This window comes from Callospermophilus lateralis, chromosome 4 (assembly GCF_048772815.1).
Source record: "Callospermophilus lateralis isolate mCalLat2 chromosome 4, mCalLat2.hap1, whole genome shotgun sequence".
NCBI lineage: Eukaryota > Metazoa > Chordata > Mammalia > Rodentia > Sciuridae > Callospermophilus > Callospermophilus lateralis.
Genome location: NC_135308.1, coordinates 94,884,070 through 94,909,366, shown reverse-complemented (window position 1 = coordinate 94,909,366; position 25,297 = coordinate 94,884,070). Strand labels below are relative to the sequence as shown.

Genomic DNA, 25,297 nt, shown 5'->3' with positions numbered 1-25,297 from the left:
CGTTTTACTTGAAGTTCTATAATAGCCACATTAAATGTCGCAATAAACATTCTGAATGTTATATTTACTTAAATTTGGCTGTGCAAAACACTAATCAAAATTAATTTGATTAATTTTGATTAGGGATGGGGATATAGCTCAGTTTACTTGTATTCTGGATTTTCTTCACCATTTCTTAGATTATTTTAGTTTTCTGTTTATATTCCTTTGGTTTTACTTCTAATCTTTGTTCATACTCGAATTATTAAAATTCATGACAAAAAATGAAATTTCATGATGGATACTATTGAAATATATAAGACAATCAGAAACTATTGAAAATTTATACCCCAATAAAATAGAAAATCTTGAACACATCTATATTGTATAGATGAAGAATTCAATGAGCTTCTTATTTCTAAACCTTCTTTCCCTTCTATTTTTTTTAATGTTTCATCTTTTCAACTTAAAAACAAGAGTCATATGATCATCTCAATAGATGCAGAGAAAGCATTTGACAAAATATAGCATCTCTTCATGTTTAAAACACTAGAAAAACTAGGAATAGTAGGCACATACCTCAACTCTGTAAAAGCTACATATGCTAATATGCTAAACCTAAGGCCAACATCATTCTAAATGGAGAAAAATTGAAAGCATTCCCTCTAAGAACTGGAGCAAGACAAGGATGCCCTTTTGTACCACTTTTATTCAACACTGTTCTTGAAACTCTAGCCAGAGTAATTAGGCAAAAAAAAAAAAAAAAAAAAAAAAAAAAAGAAAGAAAGAAAGAAAGAAAGAAAGAAAGAAATTAAAGGGATAACAATTAGGAAAACCAACCTATTACTATTTGCCAATGACATGATTCTATATTTAGAAGATGCAAAAAATTCCACCAAAGAACTTTTAAAACTAATAAATGAATTCAGCAAAGTAAGAGAATACAAAATTAATACCCATAAATCAAATGAGTTCAAATACAACAGTGATGAATCCACTGAAAAAAACTTAGGAAAACTACTCTATTCACAATAGCCTCAAAATAAATAAAATATATGGGAATCAATCTAACAAAAAAGGTGAATGACCTATACAATGAAGGAACCTAAAGAAAGACATTTAAAAAGACCTTAGAAGATGGAAAGATCTCCCATGCTCTTGGATAGGCAGAATTAACATTGTCAAAATGGCTATACTACCAAAAGCATTATATAGATTTAATGTAATTCTATTCAAATCCCAATGACATTCTTTGTAGAAATAGAAAAAGCTATCATAAAATTAATTTGGAAAAACAAGAGATCCAGAATAGCCAAAGCAATCCTTAGCAAGAAAAGTAAAGCAGGAAACATCATAATACCAGATTTAAATCATTACTACAGAGCCATAGTAACAAAAAGAGCATGGTATTGGCACCAAAACAGATATGTAAACCAATGGTACAGCATAGAAGACACAGAGAGACAAATCCACATAAATACAGTTATCTCATACTAGACAAAGGTTCCAAAAATATACACTAGAGAAAAGATATCTTCTTCAAGAAAAGATGCTGGGAAAACTGGAAATCAATATATATAGCAGAATGAAACTAATCCCCTATCTCTCACCCTGAACAAAAATCAACTCAAAGAGGATCAAGAACTTAGGCACTAGAACACAGACCCTGTGCCTCATAGAAGAAAAAGTAGGCCCAAATGTCCACCATATCAGCTTAGAAAATGATTTCCTTAACAAGACTACTAAAGCACAAGAAGGAAAATCAAGAATCAAGAAATGGGATGTAATGAAACTAAAAAGCTTCTTCTCAGCAATGGAAACAATCAATAACATGAAGAGCTTACAGAATTACAGAAAATCTTTACCACATGCATCTCAGATAAAGCATTAATCTCCAGGATATATAAAGAGCTCAAAAAACTTAACACCAAAAACCTAAATAACTCAATCAATAAATGGGCTAAGGAGCTAAATAAATAGACCCTTCATAGAAGAAACACAATTGATCAACAAATATAAGAAAAAACGTTCAATATCTCTAGCAATTAGAGAAATGCAAATCAAAACTAAGATTTCATCTCACTTCAGTCAGAATGGCAATTATCAAAAATATATGCAACAACAAATGTTGGCGATGATGTGGAGAAAAAGGTACACTCATATATTGCTGGTGGGACTGAAAATTGGTGCAACCATTATGGAAACCTTTGAATGGAATCATCATTTGACCCAGTTATCCCACTCCTTGGCATATACCCAAAGGACTTAAAATCAGTAATGTAGCCACATCAATGTTTATAGCAGCTCAATTCACAATACTAAACTGTGGAACCTAGATGTCCTACAATGGATGAATGGATTAAAAAAATAGTGGTAAATATACACACAATGGAAATTACTCAGCCTTAAAGAAGAACAGAATTATGGCATATGCAGGTAAACAGATGGAACTGGAGACTATCATGTTAAGTGAAATATTTCAATCCCAAAGAACCAAAGGCTCAATGTTTTCTCAGATATGCATATGCTAATTCATAAAAGGGGGGCAAGTAGAGTGGAATGGAGGTTCTTCAGATTATATAGGGGGAGAGCAGTGAGGGGAGAGGGTATGAGGTTAGGAATGATGATAGAATAAACAGGACATTATTATCCTACATGCATATATGATTACACAACATCATGTACAACTGTAAGAATGAGACCTTATACTCCATTATGTATGATGTGTCAAAATGCATTCTACTATTGTGTATAACTAATCAGAACAAAAAAATCTTTATTTATAAAGATTTTGCCACTTCACTTCAGACTGCTGGGTGTGATGGTACATTCCTATAATCCCCACTACTTAGGAGGCTGAGGCAGGAGGAACCCAAGTTTGGAGGCTGCCTGGGCAACTTATCAAGTCACTGTCTCAAAATAAAAAAATAAAAAGGGCTGGGGATATAACTCAGTGGTAGAGTGCCATAGGTTTAATTCCTAGTACAAAAGGGGGGGAAATGAGATAAACTAGGTTTATCTTTCTGCTTAAATAAATAAAACACAAGGAAAAAAGATAATATTTATGAGGTAGTAAACTACTGGCAGTCCAGAACAGCTCTGAAAAAGGGGAATCAAATGAGATAAGTTCTAGAAATACCCACATTTCACTGCCTGGAGAGTTTCTGGGGCTCAATGAAGAAAATTCAAAGCAAAGCAAAACCTGGCAATGTCCTTCTCAAGATAAAAAAGGGATGAGACTCCAGAGAAGCCAAAGCAAGGCAGTTTACCTAGTGAAGTACCAATGAAAGAGGAATCCCACAGAGATCTTTGAAGATCTGCAAAAGGTTTCTTCCCCAGAATCTGGCTGAGTGTGCATGTGAGAAAAACCATCCCAGGTTAAAGGAAAAAAACTACCCAAAAGAAGAAGCAGTAACAATACCCAAAGTTCACACAAGTCGAAGAATGATTAAGAGTTTTTCCCAGACAGATTGAAGAAACCCCCTAGGGCACTAAGTAGAGGGATCAAAAGGATACTGTCTCAGGAGTTAGGCAACATCAGCCATAGATTACAAGCTGCTCTGGTTTCACCTAACAAATTATAAAAACAAAGTTTAAAAGGGTCAAAACTATTTCTAAATAATAATTATACCCCAGGGAAAAAGCCACAGAATGCTGTTTGAAATATCTAACTATCTAGCATCAATGAGTAAAACTGACAATGACTGGCATCTTATCAAAAACTAGCAGGCATGAAAAGAAGCAGCAAGATACAATTCATAACATGGAGAAAAGGAAATCATTCAAAACTGAACCAGAAATTATACAGATGATAGAATTAATAAAAACATTAAAATGATTATTATAGCATAGGCCATAGGCTCAGGAAAGTGAAAAGAAGCATAAACATACTAGGATTGAAATCAAATTTTTAGAAATGCAAAACTGAATATCTGAGATGGAAAAAAAAAACAGAATGGGAGTTAATGGCGGAATGCAGAATGTAGAATTAAAAAAATTAATGGCGAAAGACCAAATGCTTTCCTCCAAGACTGGGAACAAGGTTCAGAATATCTACTCTGATTATTCCCATTCATGGTTTACTGGATAAATTGTCCAGTGCAATAGGACACCTCCCCCGAAAAAAAAAGAAGAGGAAGGGGAGGAAAGAGGAAGAGGAGAAGGGGAAAATATGAATACCAGAAAGAGAGTATATCTGTATTTCAAGATGGCATGATTTTCTACGTAACAAATTACAGAGAATCTCTAAAATAAGCTCCTAAATATTAAATTTTAATTTTAAATTTTTCCCATTGAAAAAGAGTTTGTCAAAGCCACATGATACAAAGTCTATATTTTTAAAGCATCATGCATATTTCTACTAACAGGAATTGAAAATTGATATAAAATTGGAACCATTTATAATCACACTAAAACATGAAATAGTTGTAGATCTAACAAAGTTTATATAATATCTGTACACAGAAAACCACAAAAAACTGTACTATGGTTTCAATGTAGTTGGTCCCCTTTGAAACAAATATTGGGTTTAATAACCACTCTGAGGTATTATAAGTGTGGAAATTTAATCCAAGTATGGTGTTTTGAGGTGTGGCCTTTGGGAGGTGATTAGAATTAGATAATCATGGGTGGAGCCCCCATGATGAAATACTGAGAGAAAGACATATGTATGCTTCCTCTCTTGCCATGTGATTCCCTGAAAGGCCTTGGTACTATGCCAGCAAGAAAGGCATCACCCAGTCTGGCTTGGCTTTGAACCTCTAGAACCATGAACCAAAATGAACTTTTTTTTTTTCAATACTTATCTATTCTGTGGTATTGTATTATTAGCAACAGAAAACGGACTAATACATACTGATAAAAGAAATCAAAGGCAGACTAATAAGAGATAAGATCATCATTCATAGGAAGATTCAATAAATTTTGAGTTTCACTGTGGCAATATAATTCAAATCAAAACACATCACCAATATATTTTGTATAACTCAACAAGCTGATTCTAAAATTTATGTAATTATGCATCACTTAATGACAGAGATACAATTCTGAAAAATGTATTATTAGAAAAGACATATCTACCTACTATCTTGGTAAGAAGTGATATTGCTTCCATTCACAAACACTGAAAATTAAGCACTCAAATCTTGTGTACTGTCTGGGAAAATAATAATAATATAAATTAAACTGTTGAGTTTAAAAAGTACTATTTCACATCAATCATTTTATTTTACGGTATTTCATGGGAGCATCAAGGAAATAGCAGGTTTCTTATGAACTACAACTACCCAATAAAAACAAGGAACAAGGTTTCCTGGGCAGCAGCAATTTGCCAGAGATAACCCTATACTAAATATGAGGAAGAACAATTTCTGCAGATAGTTAGCTATCATTGCCATGACTCAGCAGAATATTTAATAATTATAAAAATGAAGTTATAGACTATCAAGGATATTGACAGAAATGAAAAACTATTCCAAAAACTATGTAGAAAAGATGGATTACCTATAAAACACAATTATTTAAAACAATATAAGAGATAAGTAACAGAAGAGATATAAAGGTATAATTATATCTTCAGTGGAAAAACACTGATATTGAATTTCATATAACTTGTCAAATTTCATATAACTTGTTATTAATGGCATATCAAAAAATTTCAGAAAAAACATTAATGAAGTTTTATACTTTATAATTAATAAATATCAGAAACAAGAAAGATAAAAGAATGCACAAAATGGGAGGGGAAACACAAAGCAAAAGGTAAAAAAAAATTTGTAAATATGGGGGTAAAATCCAGTGAGACCTATAGAAAAAGCATATTTTATTCTACTTCCAAAGTCTTAAATTGGAAGGGAACCTGTAACAAAAGATAATTTAATTAAATCAAACAAAGTCTTAAATTGGAAGAGAACCTGTAACAAAAGATAGTTTAATTAAATTAAAAAAGCAGAATTTTACTAACATTTGTATTTTAGAAAACCCCAAGAAATGAGTAGTTCTTAAAAAGATGGTTTTGAACTCCATCTTAAATAACATCTACAAACAACAGTGAATTTTTAGAGAGGCGACAAGACAAGGAAAAGACCAAGTCTGTAGGGGTGGCAACTTATGGGGAAAGGCAAATGATGGCAGATAAAGGTTGGTTAGTAGAGCTTGTCAATGCAGATTCCTCTGGTATCTTCTCCAGGCTAATTGGGATACACTGTTATTCAGTAGCTACTACAATGAACCCTAATGAAAATATTTCAACAAAGAGGTATAAGGAAATTATACAGTTGCCCAAATCCAAATATAGAATAAAAATTATGATGTAAACTGACTGACTTTTCAGCTCACAAAGATATAAAAATATAAGCACACTTTGCCTAACCTATACCATTAGCTAATTTGAGGCTAAAGGCATAAAATAAGTGGAATGAGAAATTCAGAAAAACAGTTTCTGGATAAGAATAATAAGAAAGCAGTGTTTCTCTTCATTGATAAGGGTTATCTAATATACCTATTAAAATGTAGATATATGAGCTCAAACTAAATCACAAAGAACCAAAATGAAAAGGGAAGAAAAATGCTCTGCACATTAAAACACACTCTATTCCCATTCCCGCACACTATTCTCAACTTCAAAACAATCTGCAAAATGATATGACAAATCATGTCTCCCAATATTGTGGAAACAATGAATAAACCCAGTTCTTATTAAAAAATATAACAGATGGAAGTGTACCAAAAAAGACTGCTTTTGTAGTCTAAAACAGCTAAATATTGCCAATTTCCTATGGTTAAATTTCATATACTCCTTTACCCTCTTAGAACTGCTTCATCAGACTATGCAGGAAAAGGAGCATTATTAAAAAGTAATACAAGGGATTTTTTCATGATGTTGAATATTTGAGTAAAAATTACTAGAAAGAGGAAATCAAGAACCCAAGATTCCCAAATCTTCCAAATTATACCAGTTCCAAATTTTACCAACTTCAGAAGCAGAAATTGGTTGAATTCTTCACACTTCAATTCTGACCTATAAACTAATTTGTGAATAAAACTCTTATTGAAACACAGAGATGCCATTGATTTTTGCATTGTTTATGGCTGCTTTCTCACTATATTTTCAAGTCTTAAATTGGAAGGGAACCTGTAACAAAAGATAGTTTAATTAAATAAAAAATAAATAATACCCCCCAAAAAACAAGGAAAAAGGTTTCCTGGGCAGCAGCAATTTGCCAGAGATAACCCTATACTAAATATGAGGAAGAACTGCAAGAGAGAGCAGCAAATATTTACTATCAATCCTTTTTTTTAAAAGTGCCAATCACCTTCCTTTAAAGCAATCATTAAACAATACAACAAAGAATTATAGATGACAGGCCAACAAAAAACATAAAATTGTATCAGTACTCAAAACAGCACTAAGCAGAAAATTGGGAAGGGGGCAATGAACACTTCGGACAAATAATAAAATGATAAATAATAATGAAATGATACATTTAAAAATACTAATAATCACAAGAAATCTTAAGATATTTTAAAAATACAATTAGAAGTCAGCAGTTGTCTGTTCAAAAAAGCAAGTTTTTTCAAAAAAGTTCCAAAACATTAATAACAATAAACTACCTTAAAGCTTTCAACAAGGGATCCATTTTAAACATACATAAATAGGTAAAAAATGAAAGGGCCACGGAAAATACACTCCACTAACAATAATCAAAATAAAGGTGGAGAGTTTCTATTAAAATGATTGACACAGATTTTAGGGAAAAATATTACCAGAAAGAGAAGGGCATTTCACAGCAGTAAACATACAACTAACTATATTAAGAGGATATAATAATTCTAAATGCACATGTTTCAAATATATGTATGTCAAAACTAATAGAATAACCTGATAGAACAGTATGCAAGACCAGTTATATCCATAAGAACAAGTCAGATATTTCAACGTCTGCCTCTCAATGACTGGCAGAACAAGGAGAGTAGAAAACCCTAACAACAGCAGAATACTTGACCAAGATGATCAAAAGCCTGACCTAAGTGATATTTGTAAAACTCTCCACTAACAGCAGCATATACAATCTTTTCAAGTAGATGAAGAACATTTATCAAGACAAACCATATTCTCGGCCATAAAACGAACCTCAAAAATACATTGAAACCACATAAATATGTTCACTTTCTGCACTACAGTGAGATTAGAAACTAATAAATGGAATACATCTGGAAAACATGAAAATATTTGGAAACTATATAAACACTTTTAAGCCCTTTGGTTAAAAAAAATCAAGAGATAAATTAATAAGCATTTTTAATTGAAAATAAAAACACGACATTTGAAAATGTGAGATGTGAACCCAAAGTAGTACTTAGAAAAAAAATTTATGTCATTAAATGGCTACATTTAAAGAGAAATATCTTAAACAATGACCTAGGTGTCTAAGGCACTAGAAAAATGTAGTCTGAAATCCAAATAAGCAATAGAAATTAAATAATAAACATTTAGAGAAGAAATTAGTTACACAGAACTCAAAGGAAAAAAAATCAATGAAACCAAAATTTGGTTCTTTGAGAAGTTCCAAAACATTACGGTTTGTTTGACTTCTACCAGACAAAACAAGAAATAAAGAGAGAAGACACAAATTATCAATATCTGGAAAACAACAACCAGAGATCTCAGCAAAATTTCAACATATTTTAACAGGAATATTATGAAACACACACACATATCCATGTATACAATAAATGTGTGTATATATAGTGTTTGATTTAATTCAACATCTATTCCTGAAATAAAAATTAGTACTAGAAAGAAAAAACACACTAATAAAGGATTTTGACAAGGACAGACATAGATAAAATGTTATTTAGTGATTAAAAAAAAACCGAACACTTTCTGCACATGATAAAGAAAAAGGGACAGTTATCCACTTGTTATACTTCTATCTTTCCACTCTACTAGAAGTTCAGTCAATGTGGTAAGGGAAAAAAATGCATCAAGAATAAAAGGGAAGATATAACAATGTCCTTACACTCAGAAAATTATACTTGTATATAAAAAATCCTAGGGACTTAACAAAAAAACTACTGTAATAAGTTTTGATCATTTAGAATAAAAGATTTATAGTAACTGTATTTCTATATCATACTAATTAAAACCAGTTAATTGAAAAGGAAAAATTATTAAAGTTCAAAAGTGAGCATTCGAAATATAAAATACTGGGGCTGGAGCTATGGCTCAGCAGTAGAGAGCACTTGCCTGGCATGTGTAAGCCACTGGGTTCAATCCTCAGCACCACATAAATTGAAATAAATTAAATAAAGGTATTCTGTCCATTTACAACAACATCATCAAAATACAAATTAAAAAATTTTTAAATAAAATATAAAATACTTAGTTATAAACTTGACAAAAGATGTAAAAGATTGAACACTGAAACCTTATAATATTGGTGAGGGAAGTTAAGGAAGCCCTAAGTAAATACAGTAATGCACCATGTTTATAAACAAGAAGACCCAAAGTTGCAAAAATATCTTTTGCCCAAATTGACTCAATTTAAGTGCAACAAATATGACAAGAGGCTTTGTTGAAAAAACTGACAGGTGCTAATAAAAGTTATATGGAAATAAAACATACCTAAAGTAGCTAAAAACAACTTAGAAATATCTGAACAATTTTGGAGGATTTATCCCACTTATTTTCAACACTAACAAACTATCTAGAGTAAATTAAACATAGTAGTACCAGAGACAGACAACTAGTTTAATAGAAGAAAACAGAATCATGTAATAGATCCACATAAATATGTTCAACTAGCTTTATTTTATTTGTTGATTTTTGACAAATGTACAAAGGAGATTCCGTGGTCGAATATTCTTTTGAAGCAAATAAAATTGGAAAAAGAATGGATACTGATATGCAAAAAAACGTAATAGTAGTTCCATCTACATCTAGCACCATATATAAAAATCAACTTAAAATGGGTCAAATTAAACTTGTAAATTATTTTAAATATCAGAGAAAATATTTTAATGTTGAATCAGGCAAGAGTGTTTTTTTTAAATGAGACCAAAACTACAACCAGTACAACAAAAATGGATAAATTTAAAATTATAGCTATAGAAAATACATTAGTAAAATAAAAAAAGTTACAGATTGTGGCAAAATATTTACTAATCCTTATAATGAATGATTTATATCCAGAATATATAAGGAAATCTCAAATTAATAATAAAAAACATCAAATGGCAAAAAAAATTCAAAGACTTTCCACATATACTTACCAGATCACCTAGTTAGGTATCTACAACTAATTAGTTATTCAAGAGAAGTAAGCATAGATCCATATAAAGTCTTATTCACTAATAAAGACCTTGTACAAAAAACAAAAATGTAGGGATTTGTTGTTAGACCAGTTTTACAGGAAATATTTACAGAAAAAGAAAATGATATAGGTCAGAAACTTGGAAGTACATAAAGACGGGGAAAGTATCTGAGATAAAACAACATTTTACAACATACACTATGTTTTTATGGTTTATGTTTTAAAACGAAACAAAAAAAATTTTAATTTTCTTATTCCTAAGTGAATAATAAAGTCTACTCAAAATAATAATAGCAACAAGTAATTTGATTATATGTACATATATATGTGTCAGTGAAATATACAATAACTATAATGATACAAGGGACAGGATAGAGGCATTTGGATTGTTTAATTATTATGAAATTATATTCACACTATATGCAACACAGGTAGTGTTTTTAGGGCACCCACTACAAAAGTTAAAAAAAAAGTATAATTGACATGCTAAAGAAGCAGAAAATAGCATTATGTACATGCTCAATTAAAACTCACAAGGAACAAATAAAAAGGGCAACAAATATAAAATAGTAACAAATATGGTAGATATAAAATTGACCACATCAGTAATCACTGTAAACATCAATGATTATATAAACATACTAATTAAGAGAGCATTAGAGTGTTGCAGAAAACATGACATGACTATATGTTGTCCAAAAGAAATTCACTTTAAATATGAAGACACATATTGTAAAAGTAAACAAATGGAGAAAGATATGCCATGATAACACAAATCAAAAGAAGAACAAGTAAGTACATTAATTTCAGAGGCCACAGACTTCAGAGCATGAAAAGTGGCATTATAGAATTATCAATTCTCCAAGAAAATACAAGAATCCTTAATGAGTGTGTACTTAACAACAGAGCAGGAAAATCCATCATGTGATTATAAACTTATCAGAAGAAATAGATGAATCTAACTATTATTATTGGAGACCTCATTATGATTCCATTATAAATGAACAGATCCAGTAGTCAGAAAATCAGAGAGAACACAGATGAACTTAACACTAAGATCAACTGAATATAAGAAATACAGACTGCACCTGCAAACAGCAGAATATCCATTCTTCTTGATCTCTCATGGAACAATCTCTAACACAAACTACATTCTAAACCACAAAATATATCTTAAGAAATATACAGTAATAGAAATCATACAATATCTGTTCTTGGATCTTAAAAGAATTAAACCAGAAATTAGTAAGGTGGATGGTAGGAAAATACCACAATACACTTCTAAATAATTCATGGGGTTAAGAAAAAGAAAATCTCAAGAGAAATTTCTAAATATCTCCAACTAAGTGGAAACATAATTTGGAAAATTGTGGGATGAAGCAAGTAATGGGAAATTTAGAGCACTGAACATATATATTGAGAAATGAGAATGACCTAAAAATCAACAATCTCTGCTTCTCTCTTAGGAGAGAATAGAAATGTATTCTTTACAGATACTATAATATGACCACTAATCCAGCCATAGAAATCTGCTAAATCAATTTAGATAATGGGAAATACGGAGAAATCAACACACAATACCTGGCTTGTTGAAATGAATCCATAAAAAGTGATAAGGTTCTAGCCAAGCTAACCAAGGAAAAAAGAGAAAAGACAGAAATTACTCATGTCAGAAACAAAAAGGGGCTATTACTACATATCCCATTAATATGAAAAGGTTAAATAACAGATTACTATGACAACTCTATGCTCACAAATTTGATTAACCTAGATGAAATAAACCAATTCCTTCAAAGACACAATCTACCAAAATGCACAAAAGCACAAACAGACAATATGAATAAATTTATCTATTAAATTTAACTAAGTCAATAATTAACTGCTATGGTCTTACAGTTAATGTCTCTGCAAAATTAGCATGTTAAAATACTAACCACTAAGATAAAGGTAATAGGAGGTACAACCTTTGGGAACTGATTAGGTCATGAGGCTTATGGGATTAGAGTCCTTACAGAAAAGATTCCAGAGACATTCCTTTACCTTTCTGCCATGTGAGTTATAGTAAAAAGACCACTGTTTAGGAAGCTGTTCCTTGTCATATGCTAGAGCTACAGGTGATTTTTCTTGGACATTCTCAGTCTCAAGAACTGAAAAATGAATTTTTAATGTTTATGAAATGCAAGTTTGTGGTATTCCATTACAACAGCCCTAATAGAGTAAGACAACTTTCCAAACAAGAAAAGGACAGATCCAGATGGCTTTACTGGCGAATTCTAATGAAGAATTAATTAAATATTTAGACCAATTCTCCACAGTCTCTTCCAGAAGGTAAAAACAGAGTATATAATTCTTAACTCATTCTATGACATCAACATTACTCTAATACTAAAACCAGACACAAATATTAAAAGAAACCTACAGACCAATTCTCTCATGAACACAAAGGCAAAAGTCCTCAACAAAATATTAAAAAATTGAAAATCAAATAACATAACACATCACATCAACAAGCTAAAGAAGAAAAATCACATAATCATATTGACACAAAGCATTTGACAAAATCTAATCAACATATCCAACATGCATATGTGATAAAAACTCAATGAAATGAGAACAAAAGATAACTTCCTCAAAGGAATAAATAATACCTAACAAAAATCTATAGCTAACATCATATTTAATGATGAAAAACTAGAATCTTTTCCAGTAACATCACAAAAAAAGCTAATGCTTTAGTTGTATATTGACACAATTCATTCATTCATTCATTTATTTGTTTTTGTGATGCTGAGGATTGCATATGGTGCCTCACACATGCTAGTCAAGTGCTCTACCACCACCAGGCTACAACTCCAGCCCTCTTACCACTGTTTCTTCACATGATACTAGAAATCCTAGCTAAAGCAAGACACAAGTAAAGGAAATAAAAAGTACATGGATTGGGAAATAAAAGTGTCCTTTTTTATTGATGACATGACTGTTTATGTAGAAAATCCTAAAGAATGGGTAACCTCTGGAATTACTAAGTGATTATAGCATATCAAAGTTATAGAATGCAAGGTTAGTATACAAAAGTCAATTACTTTCCTATACACTAGCAATGAACAAATAGAACAAATAAAACTCAAAATATATTACATTTCCATTAGCAATCTTTAAAATGAATCATTTTATAAATCCGACAAATTGTGTATAAGATCTACATGAGGGGAACAACAAAACTTCAATGAATTAAATCAAAGAATTACTAAATAAATAAAGACATACTCCATGTTCATAGACAAGAAAGTATCAATATTGTCAGGGTGTCAGCAGTATCTGAGGACATTTCTGGTTATCACAATTGAGGATGTTCCACTGCCACCTAGTAGGCAGATATGAGGGATGCTGGTAAGCATTTTACAATGCATACGACAGTTCCTCAAAACAAAGAGTAATTAAGTTCCAATAACATTAGTGCCAAGGTTAAGAAACACTAGATTGAGTCCATAAATCTGTACACAACACCTTTCTCCAAAGGTGTTAGAGTAATGAAAGTCTTTTCTCTGAAAGGTGCTAGAATAAATGGATGTGCATATGAGGTGGAGGGAGAAGACATCTGATGATATCACCCCATCATACCCCAAATTAATTAAAAAACTGATCACATAATTAATTGAAGAAAATACACATATTTTGAAAATATAGGAGGAAAACCTTTGACAGCTATAATTAGGCAAAGATTTCATAGATACAGAATTAAAAGGATGATAGATAAAAGAAAAAATTCCATTCATCAAAAGTAAATGGAATTAAAGATAGCATTAAGAAAATAAAACTAAAATAAAATATTCATAATGCATATATACAGTCAAAATTTTGTGAAAAATCTTATTATTTATATATGCAATTTAGGAAAATGAACAAAAACTCTGAATATGTATTTCATGAAAGAAAATATACAAACAGCCAGTAATCACATGAAAAGATGTTAACCATCAAAAGTCATTCAGATAAATGACATTGGATTAGATACCATTCCCCACTTTCCCCTGTAAAAAAACACTAAAATGAAAATGACTGAAAATACCAAGCTCTAAGAGGATATATCAAAGAGAATTCTTATACATCAGCCGTTAAGAATGTAAAATGTAACAAAACTTTCAAAAAGCGTTTGGCACCTAGTTATAAAATTAAACACACTTACCATGTGATCCAGCAAGTCAATACCTAAATATGTATAACCAACCAAAAATAAAAATATGTCCCAACAATTTTATGCAAACATTCATAGCAGCCCCTAACTTTAAGCAATCTAAGTATTTAACAATAACTGAATAGATAAAAAGATGCTATATGTCTGAATAAAAAAATATTATTCAGTAACTGAAAGGTATAAATACACCTCCCCGCCACATACACACACACAAAGAATCTCATTACGATGAACCAAGGTATCCAGACATCGAAGAATCTAAATTATATTTTATATAAAATTATAGAAACGATGAAACGGGGCTAGATTCAGAGTAGAGCACTTGTCTAGCATGTATGAGGCCGTGGGGTTCAAACCCAGTACCTGGGGCGGGGGGGGGGGGGGAGGAAAGGTGAAACAAACAAATAGCAAGAGAATACAGATTAGTGGTTGCTTGGGACCAGAGATCATTTGAGGAGCATGACTAGACAATAATGAGAAAGCTTCTTGAACTAATGCAAATGTTCTATATCTTGATTATGATGCTTATGTTCCCTATAAGTATCCTAACCTTGAGTGTTCTTGGCCAAATATAGGTATACACATTACTTAATAAAGGATGCAATTAATTTTACGTAGAACATATCTAAAAAGTTGATAGGCTTTGGGGTATAGCAAATTAGGTACAGATAGGTTAACAGAATTAAGAGACAAATCAGCGTTGGATCCAGTTTTTCCCTTAAATTTTCCCTTAAGTTTTTCATTTAAGGAAAGAGAGAGGGGAGTCAATTGATTACTAAGGAACAATACTGATGCTATATTTGTACTCCTCCCCAAAAAATTCTTGTTGTTAAATAAAATTTACTTACTTCCAGTTTGAAATTACATTCAAGAGCTAGCAAATGTGAAATCACCATTTCTATAACTCATGTGGTTTTACAAACTAACCATCACACTGAACTTCTTACGTTCCCTATAAGTATCCTATCCTGGAGTGTTCTTGGCCAAAAACTTCCAATTAATAAATAGGATACATCTTTCCTTTTAGGCAACTTTACATTTCTTTTAGTGATATTTTATAGTTTTCATTGTAAATGGTTTTCTGCACCTTGGTTAAGTTTATACCTAGGTATTTTCTTAACTTGGATGCTATTATAAATGGAATTGCTCTCTTTATTTTCTTTTCAATTCTACTTGGTGTAGAAACAACTGGTTTTTGTATATTAATAATTTAATCTGAAACTTGTTTGAAACCATAAATTGCTCTACTCTTGGCTATTTTTAATGAGACATCTCTAAAATAAATTATTTACAAATTTATAGGAAAAAGTCAATTCACAAGCATCAAATCACAGGAAAGGTTCAGAAATTTGGGAATTTGTAAATTCAAAAACCAAATTAAAAACCTTGGAAAAACTTTAAGATGACAAGAAACAATGCACTAGGGACTTATTCCAAAAACCCTAAAAAGAGAATCATTATCAATCAATTAGCAATCCCTACACCCAGACCACATGCTTCTGTTTAACCTGTCAGTGAGATTCTATAATTACTACATACTAAAAATAGCCATATCTTAAATTCTTTAACTTTCCTCTTGGGAGTAGTTACAGTAAATGCCCTACCTTTTATAATAGATATGCTTCAGGTAAACAATTTATATTTTAGTTCCTAGTTCTTCAGATCAAAAGGAACCATATCTGGACCTGAGAATAGAGACTGCAGCACACCAAACCCTTCCCCTATCACCTAGAAATTCTGGACTTTTCAGTCCAAGGTCTTAGTAAGACAGAACTTTCAGATTTTCTCCTATGGAGACAAGATATATAAATTTGCCTATGAGATTGCAGGCTTCAAATACATGGTGACCAAAAGAGCACTGCAATATATTAGTTCAGTTTACCAAATATCTCTTTCTCTCTGCCTTTCAGATGGATGGTAAGATCTCATTAGCTGGCCCCATTATGATTGGAGTTTGGGGACATGTGGACATAAATTGGAATTGAAAATATCAACTCCAGGTCAGAGTACTTAATTATTGATACAAAATCTAACAGGGCTCTCTCCCTCTGCAGTGATATACTATAGTGAATATATTTCAATGTTCCACGTAGGAAATATACTCAATATAGCTGCCATGATGGCAACATGAGACAGAAACCGAAGAAAACCTTCAATATAATGCAGCATGAGTAAAATATAAATGTTTGTTTCCTGGAGCCAGAGTCTAGGAAATATTTCAACTAACATATGTTTTATGCTGCTTCAAAGTTCTATGAGTTGAATTTTTCTCTGTGATATTTCTGTGCATAAATGAAGTCATTACACTTTATACTACTGATGGCATGGTATTTCACCACCCAAAATAGTATGATTGTTATATCCAATTTATAAAATTCCCTGTGGGTTCCTTTTTTCAAGCCATTTATTAAAAGAACACTGAAAAATATTTAATAGAACTGGTCCCAATCTTCAGGATAAGGTGGGACATCTATAAATCTATTTAAATTCGCTAATTAATTTTGTTTTCTCAATTGTAGCTAATTTTCTTTTCATCCTATAAACAGTACATTTAAATAAAGTTGATTTAATTTTCAACTATATTATTGAAAAGTTGTACAAGAACATCTTGCATACATTATTTATACTAGGATACATCTACAAATTCTCCTCAGTTGATTCCTTAATCATTCAAATCTTTAAAGACAATAAACATAAAAAGGGAAAAAAAGTAATAGAAAAATTCAAACAGAAACCATGTGAAAAAATGTAACTCAAGTATAAGTAAGTGTTTTGTTACCCCCATTAATATGTACAATTTTTAAGTTTTTAACATATTGGTTAAAAATAAATTATATATGTGTTATTATTTATTTTGGTACTGTGGATTGAACCCAGAAGGTTTCTACCTCTAAGCTACATTCCCAGCCCTTTTTATATTATTTTTTTCTGAGACAGAGTCTCACTAAGTTGCTAAGGTTGGCCTCAAACTTGTGATCCTCCTATTTCAGCCTCCCGAGTCACTAGGATTACAGGTATGTACCACTACACCCTGCCTGAATTTTCAATATTCAAATGTTATTAACTTCTGGGTCACTAAAAGTCATTCCAGTGCCATAGTGCACTTGTAGTTATCCCTTTGCTTCTGCTATTGAATATTATTACAACCCCGAAATTAACATAATAATCATTAATTTGAGAGCAAGCCCACATATTTTAGGACTTTAGTCCTATTTTAGGTCTATCATAAAAGTCTCAAAATTTGAGTTTACATAAGCATACTTTTTCTCCAAAATACACCAAGTGAGGTAAATGGCATGAAACTGAACAAACAGCGCTAGAGCTCTCAGAGGAGGAGAGTCAAAAGAAAAGCATAAATATACACTGCATGTGCAATTTTATTACCTGAGTATTTAGCAACTCTTCACATTTGTGGGCTTGTTTCTCAATTGCACAGATGTACTGTTTTTCAATAGCTTCTACTTGTTGCTTAACTGAAGACTGAAGTAGTGCCTATAAACAAGCAAAAGAAATCATTTTGATCACAAACAACCTGAGGGTATACTGTTGGCATGTGAAGTTTTTAACAGTTGTACAAATTTGAAATATAATACCCTTTTGCATTACAAAATACATATTTCTCAACAGAGAAGTCCATTTATAGATATTACTTTAAGCTTTCAGTTTTAGGTTTTCCTATTTGCTAATATTATAGTTTTTTTGGCTCACCTATTCATTCCACACACCTTCTCTTTAAGAAAAGTCAAGTCATAGAAAATGATAAAGAGAGTGAGTAGTTCAAATATATATTCAGTTCAGTGAAGACCACACAGGACGAGGAGCATATGAAAGCTGCTGAAAAAAAAAAAAAAAGCAAGCAAGAAAGAAAAAGAAACAAGAAACAAGAAAAAAAAAAGCCAGACATATTTCACTGGCTGACAAAACTCCACATCCTCTCGGCACACTGTAAGATCCCATGGGCCAAGCATGATCTTCAAGACCACAAGTCAAGTAAAAGCAGATGGAAACTCTGAACAACTTCAAACATAAAATAACTGCCCCCCCCAGGAAGTTCACGCCCCCAATGCAAAAAGATATAAGTTAATGTATGTAAGTCAGAATCTCAAGACAATATTCATAAAAAGTAATAAAATGTGAGACTCCACAATCAGAGTATAAATGCAAGAACTTAAGTAATATATAAAGATATAACCACTGTTCTAAGAAAAGCCAAATCATCATTTGAAGATGTTCCACCAACTCACTTCCTTACTGGAGATGTTTAAAATATTATAATCTCTTCTCTTTTTCTTTAAAAAACTTTACTTATGTTATGCTAACATGTTTGTAATGGTCTCTTCATGCTATTTATAAATCCTAAATCATCCTAAAATAAGCACTCAACCATGTACATAGAGCTCTTTAGTCAATATTCTATTTTTAAAGGTCTATCTGGATAATAAACTACTCATAATCAGAATAGTAAGTTGAACAGACAAATCTTATAGAAAACAGACCATTGGCACATTCACTGAGAAAAAAAATAAGTCAAATCCCTTAATCTCTGTTTTGAAAACAGATTTATTAAGTTGGAAACAACATGCATTAAAATAATAAATAAACAGACATATATTTTCAAAAATAGACAAAAGTATTTTTTAAAGGAATGACTAAGTCTCAAATTTTCAGATAATTTTTTTTTCCAATGCAGACTATCTGATGATGCTACCACTACTACATTTCATTAGTTACCACTGAGAAACTACAGAATTACTAGTAAATTAGTGAAGAAAAATAATATTAGGAATTGCTTACCAGAGCCATGTTAGACCTCAATATATATAAGATATGTCTTCTGGATTCCATAATGATAGATTTATATACAGCATCAAAAGTTAATCCTTTTACACTGTATCTAGATGCTGTAAATCTTTAATTTACCTTTGGCAAAGTGTAATATTTGGTGAATTTATAAAATTTTAGTTAGAGAATAATAAAGACAATTCCCTTGGAATAATCATAGTGTTTTTTGTAAAGACAAAAATATCATTCTTTGGGGTGGGGGGTGGGGATTAAAGATATGGCAGAACTGTTTGCACAGTTACAAGTTATTCCAAATTTAAATAGACAATCATAATTTTTAGTCAACTATACTCTTTGTAGGCCCAAATTAATAAAATAACATTCTTTTTACATAATTAAAAACATAACTTGAATAGTAATATTTCCTTTATTGATTAATTTATATATAATATACTCATTTTCTTCCAGACATTAAGGAGGATCATGAGTTAAGGCAGAACTAAAACTAAGGTTGTGGATCAAAAAGAGGAGCAATGCAAAAGTAACTAGCTTCCTATAGAGTTCAAACCTGTCAGTTTAGCCTCACTCAGTCATTTATATGTACAAAGGGGATATCTACAAAGGGGATACAAAGGGAGGTATGTATAAATTTTTTAAAAATATCTTTACTCATTGAGTTTAGTCTAACATTGAAGACAAATATTCTCTTGATAATCACATACTATAGTTATGTGCAGGGTGCATAACAAAGAAAGAAAAGATACTCAAGATCGCTTGTAAAGACTCAGTACTATACACAAGAATATAAAATAGATAAGAATAACTAGAGTGTGAAAGGTAAAGTTAATAAGATGGAAATGGTGAGGCAGGGAGGAATGAAATTAGACAAGTGCCAGATATTAAAAGATCTTGTACAGCACAACAAGGATTTTGAAATTTTGACCCACACTACTCAATAGAGGGATTATTAGTGCCACAGTCCTAGAAAATGAGGTAATTTTCTAAAACTGTCCTTACTCCTAGAATATTAACTATTATGGACATACTTATGTTTACATATTAGTACTAGCCAACTGCTTTTATGGCTTGATTTATTATTATGTAATTGAATATGTATCATTCAATGTAATATAACATAATAACTGCTTTTAAGTTTCTCATATATTTTAAGTACAAAAATGAACATAGATCTTAATTTTCCAATTCATTGTTTTCTTCTGCAATTGTCTTTATAAATACTAAAAACACAAGCAAGCATTTCTTCACTTAATACATTATAAAAAGATATATGAAATTATTTCCTTTCTAATCTATTTTAAGTCATTCTTTTTTTTTTAACATTTATTTTTTTTTAGTTATCGGTGGACACAACATCTTTGTTTGTATGTGGTGCTGAGAATCGAACCCGGGCCGCACGCATGCCAGGCGAGCGCGCTACCACTTGAGCCACATCCCCAGCTCTTAAGTCATTCTTAACACACAGAAAAAGGATTAAAATTCCCCTGGTATATATATTAGAGATAGAAATGCAAGATGTATATCCATGTATTCCATATTGAAAAGAATGCTACCAAGGGCAAGAAATGTTTTGTACCTAATAAACATAGGTCTTGGTCACTGTTCTATCAGAGACTGGCAGTATTATCTCAGCGAATCCAACTCACTAAGTTTGGGGAAAACTCATTACCATACTTGAGGAACACTGCAATTTTAGAAGTGTGAGCAAGATTATAGGTTCCTTTAGTAAAGAACTCAGTGGTACTTGTCTCTATACCCATGTGCACTCATTGTAGTGTTCCCTGCACATAGTGTGGGTAATGCTATTCCCTAAATGGTAGTCCATTTTTTAAAAAAATAACTTCTACCATTAGAAAATGTAGGCCCAACTCCCCATCATATTGGCTTAGGAACTGACTTCCTTAAAAAGACTTCTAAGGCACAAGAAATAAAAATCAAGATCAATAATTGGGATGATATCAAACAAAAAGCTTCTTCACAGCAAGAGAACAATCAAGAATGTGAAGAGAGAGACTACAGAATGGTAGTCTTTATCACATGGACCTCAAATAGAGCATTGATCTCCATGATATACAAAGAACTCAAAAACTTAACATCAGTAAAAACAAAGAATCCAATCATTAAATGGGCAAAGAAACTGATCAGGCACTTCACAGAAGAAGAAATACGAATGGTTGAAAAATACATGCAAGCTGGGTGTAGTGATGCTCGCCTATAATTCAAAACAGCTGGGGAGGTTGAGGCAGGTTGATGGATCTCGAATTCAAAGCCAGCCTCAGCAAAAGCAAGGTGCTAAGCAACTCACTGAAAGAGACCCTGTCTCTAAATAAAACATAAAATGGGCTGGGGATTGGCTCAGTGGCCAAGTACCCCAAGTTCGATCCCAGTAGCTCAAATACTAGAAACTACTGATGTGCATTTCTTTAATGAATTGGATGTATGCTGGAATTTAAATGACAAAAAACAAGCATATCCAAAGTGGACTATTGCCATCAGACTACAATTCATTGTTTCAACAAATCTGCCAGTTTTTCTTCTCCCTTGAAATAGGCAAACTGTTACAGATCAGATTCCAGCCTCATGAAATTAATTACTTGTCCAGATTTGCAGAGCAGATGTGTCTTTCAGAACCAGATGGTATCTGAAACATTAATATGATCTTGATAGTTATGAAGACCAGAAAAGTATACTAGTTAACAACAGTTATTATTATTATTTTGAAAGTCACAAAAATTTTATCTGTCCATCCTTTCAGTTACACTTACTTACACAAATGGAGAAAAGTATAAAGCTACAGAGCAATCCAGAGGCAAAACTTACCATAAACACAATATTCCAACTAGGATTTAAGCTGTAGAAAAGGGGAATCTTTGCTCAACTCACAGACACACACAACATACCTACGACAATGTCTAGCACATAAAAGCCATTCAACAAATGTGCTGAATCAACTGAAAAATCAATCCTGATTTTGATATGTCCAAATCTGTCTATTTGCTTTTCAAGCACCAATTTTTCTCTATCATTTTAAAATATTTCAGTTTTTTTTCAAACTTCTTTTCTTCTTTCAAACTTTCTTTTCCCATCATAGCTAAAAAGAAAAGGAGCATAACTGAAAGATTATCTGCAAAACACTTAAATTAAGACTGTGAAGGGATACTTTTATATTTTTTATGGTGCAAATCTTCTTTTTGAAGATGGTGGAATGAGATGAAAATCATTACCTTAGGTACATGTATGAATGCACATGTGGTGCGACTCTACATTGTGCAGAACCAGAGAAATGAAAAGTTGTACTCTATGTACAATGAATCAAAATGCATTCTGCTATTATGTATAACTAATTAGAACAAATAAAAAAAACTTCCTTTTGAGAAAAAGGATACTTCAAATTTTACAAAGCCATTAAGTTGTTAGCATGTTCTGTAATATTCCCTAAAAAATTTCAAACATAAGCAAATTTTTAAAATTATTTTTATTTTGTCATATAATTATACATAATACTTGAATTATAAGCAAGTTTTATTATTTAAAAGGAGAGCCCCCTTGAATAAAACTTTGTAAAAACTTGACTAAAGCACCTATGTAAAAAATGATCTCTTACTGAATTATTCATTTATCTTTTTCCATGAGAAAGGTTTTAAATACCTACTTTACAGATTAAGAAACAAACACTATGATTAAGAGATGTGCCCAAAATCACAGAAAAGACAGTATAACAAATAATTGAATTTCACTCCATCCATTCGCTTCTGTTTGTCTTAGCTACTCTAACCCAGCTAAAGCAGATTTCTGTTTCTGAAAAAAGCACTTATTCTCATTTTTGTCCTTCATTTAATTATTGACTCATTCAACAAATATTCACTGAATGAATACTTTATTGAAGACACTGTTTTAGGTACTGGATGTACAAAGTGAATCAAAAAACAAGGTTCTTAATCTTCTGAGCTTACATTGTTGGCAAAACGATTGAAAGGGCAAGGATGATAAGGACAATTGAAGGTCAACAACACAAATTATTACTACCTGCAATGAAGAATATAAGAAGGTAAAAATTAAAGAATAGTGGAGGGTAAATTTTTCAGACAGAATATTCAAGAAAGGCTCTCTTAAAGATGGATAAACAGAGTTTGAGTGTCACAGGTGGAGAAGGAAAAACTCAGCCATACATAAGTCTAGGAATACATTCTCATCTGTCGTAATTGGCTATTTATCACTGTGACCAAAATATCTGACAAGAACAACTGAGAGGAGGAAAAGTTTATTTTACACTCACAATTCAGAGGTTCAGTCAATGGTTGGCTGACTCCATTGCTCTGAGCCTGAAGTGCAGCAGAATATCATGGAGGAAGAGCAATGGCAGAGGAAAGCTTCTCAGCTTGAGGCAGGCAGGAAGCAGAGAGAACACAAGAAGCCAAGGGCAAAATATAATCCCTCAAGGCATTCTCTGAGTGACCTACTTCCTCCAGCCATGCCCCACCTGCCTACAGTTTCCACCCAGTACAGTGGTCCTTTCACATTATCTATCCATCAAATTGATAATTCACAGATTAGGTTATAGCTTTCATAGACTAATTTTACCTCAGAACATTCCTGCATTGTCTGACATGATCTTTTGGGGGATAATATGCAAACCATAATACCTTTAAAGGCCACAGTACAAAGTCCTGGAATAAAAATAATACTAATGAGGAGTTCAAGAACTAAAATAAAGTCTAGGGTACAAACCAGGGAATTTCAATAGATATATTCATGTTGGTCCTCCTTTTGTACTTTAATAATAGGCCAAACTCCTAATCCCAGAGCATATAGTTTTGCAGGGCTCTATATCAGAATGAGTTTTCAAACATCAGAAAAGTAGGTAGAAAGCCAGGATCCAGTGGGGCATGGCACCTTATTTCTACTGTAACTGCCATGAGAAACCACTACAAGGCTTTAAGCAAGGAAATTTCTATAATCTGACATATTTTTAAAAGCCTTCAAACAATGTTGCATGGTATAAAAGTCACTCAAATGCTATCAAAACTTTTCCCATCAATGTACAATTAAAGAAAAATGTAGTATTTACTTTTCTAGGAAACATTAAATAAATTAGAAACAAAATTAACACAACATGCATGGATTATTTTTTAGTACTGTAGAGTCAAGTAATTAATGCAAAAATCCTGCCTGATAATGAAAGTTAATCCTAATAAGAACTCACAGAATTATTTTCTTTTTCTATATCTTCACAAGAAAAATCCTACAGGTATACATAAACCTATCACATAATATTTACTTGAACTTCATCTGAACATTTTCTAACATGCAGTTTTTCTACAGTACTTACAGTGGTAATAATGACTATAAAAATGAAAAAATAGTGCCCAAATGATGGCAGCTGATTACATTTGGTTGTGAATGTCACTCTTGATTAATAATTTGTCCTACTTATTAACTCTTGGCTATTCAAAAATATTGTGTGTCAATTTGGGGATCTAAAACTTCAACCTATAACTTCATTGGTTTGTTCTTCCAAAGAAAAAAGTGAACACTTGAAGTCATTCATTATTATGTACACATATTTTAAAACAGCCTCATATTGGTGAGCTAGTAGTCACACTAAGGTACAGAAGTTGTTGGTTGTGTAAGAGGAGAAACATCAGGCACCTCAGAAAACAGTAGACATTTTAGAAAATTTTGTTGGAGTACGAACAGAAATAATGTGGATTAAAAACCTCTCCTGGAGAGATGATTTAAAAATACAATGTAAAAAGGACAAGGGAGTAAAGTTTTCTCAGACAAGGATTTAATCTGAATTTAAAACTTTCCTTTGTTCAAGTCTGGCTCTGGATTCAAGTCCAAGTTCATGGTCTTGCTACCCAGCTGGCAGAGATTAAGCAATATTCAGACCCTGGGAGATCAATCTTTGGGGAGAACATAGGTACAAGAGTAAAAGCTAGTGGTCTGAGAGTGATGAGAATAGATTTGACCCTATTTCTTTTTAGAAAGCAGAACAGAAACTAATACC

At 31.9% G+C, this 25,297-nt stretch overlaps 1 protein-coding gene across 7 annotated transcripts in view; it reads right to left on the bottom strand.

Moving 5' to 3' along the window:
- The window catches only part of Ccdc91 (coiled-coil domain containing 91), a 321,339-nt gene that overhangs the window by 131,518 nt on the left and 164,524 nt on the right, over positions 1 to 25,297 (bottom strand). For 6 of the 7 annotated variants that reach the window (XM_076852739.1, XM_076852740.1, XM_076852737.1 and 3 more), the window contains one exon: positions 17,872 to 17,979. The exons of the other annotated variant lie outside the window; for it this stretch is intronic. In XM_076852739.1, the coding sequence (XP_076708854.1) occupies positions 17,872 to 17,979 (108 nt within the window). The remainder of the gene's footprint in view (positions 1 to 17,871; positions 17,980 to 25,297) is intronic. 7 annotated transcript variants of the gene reach the window in all.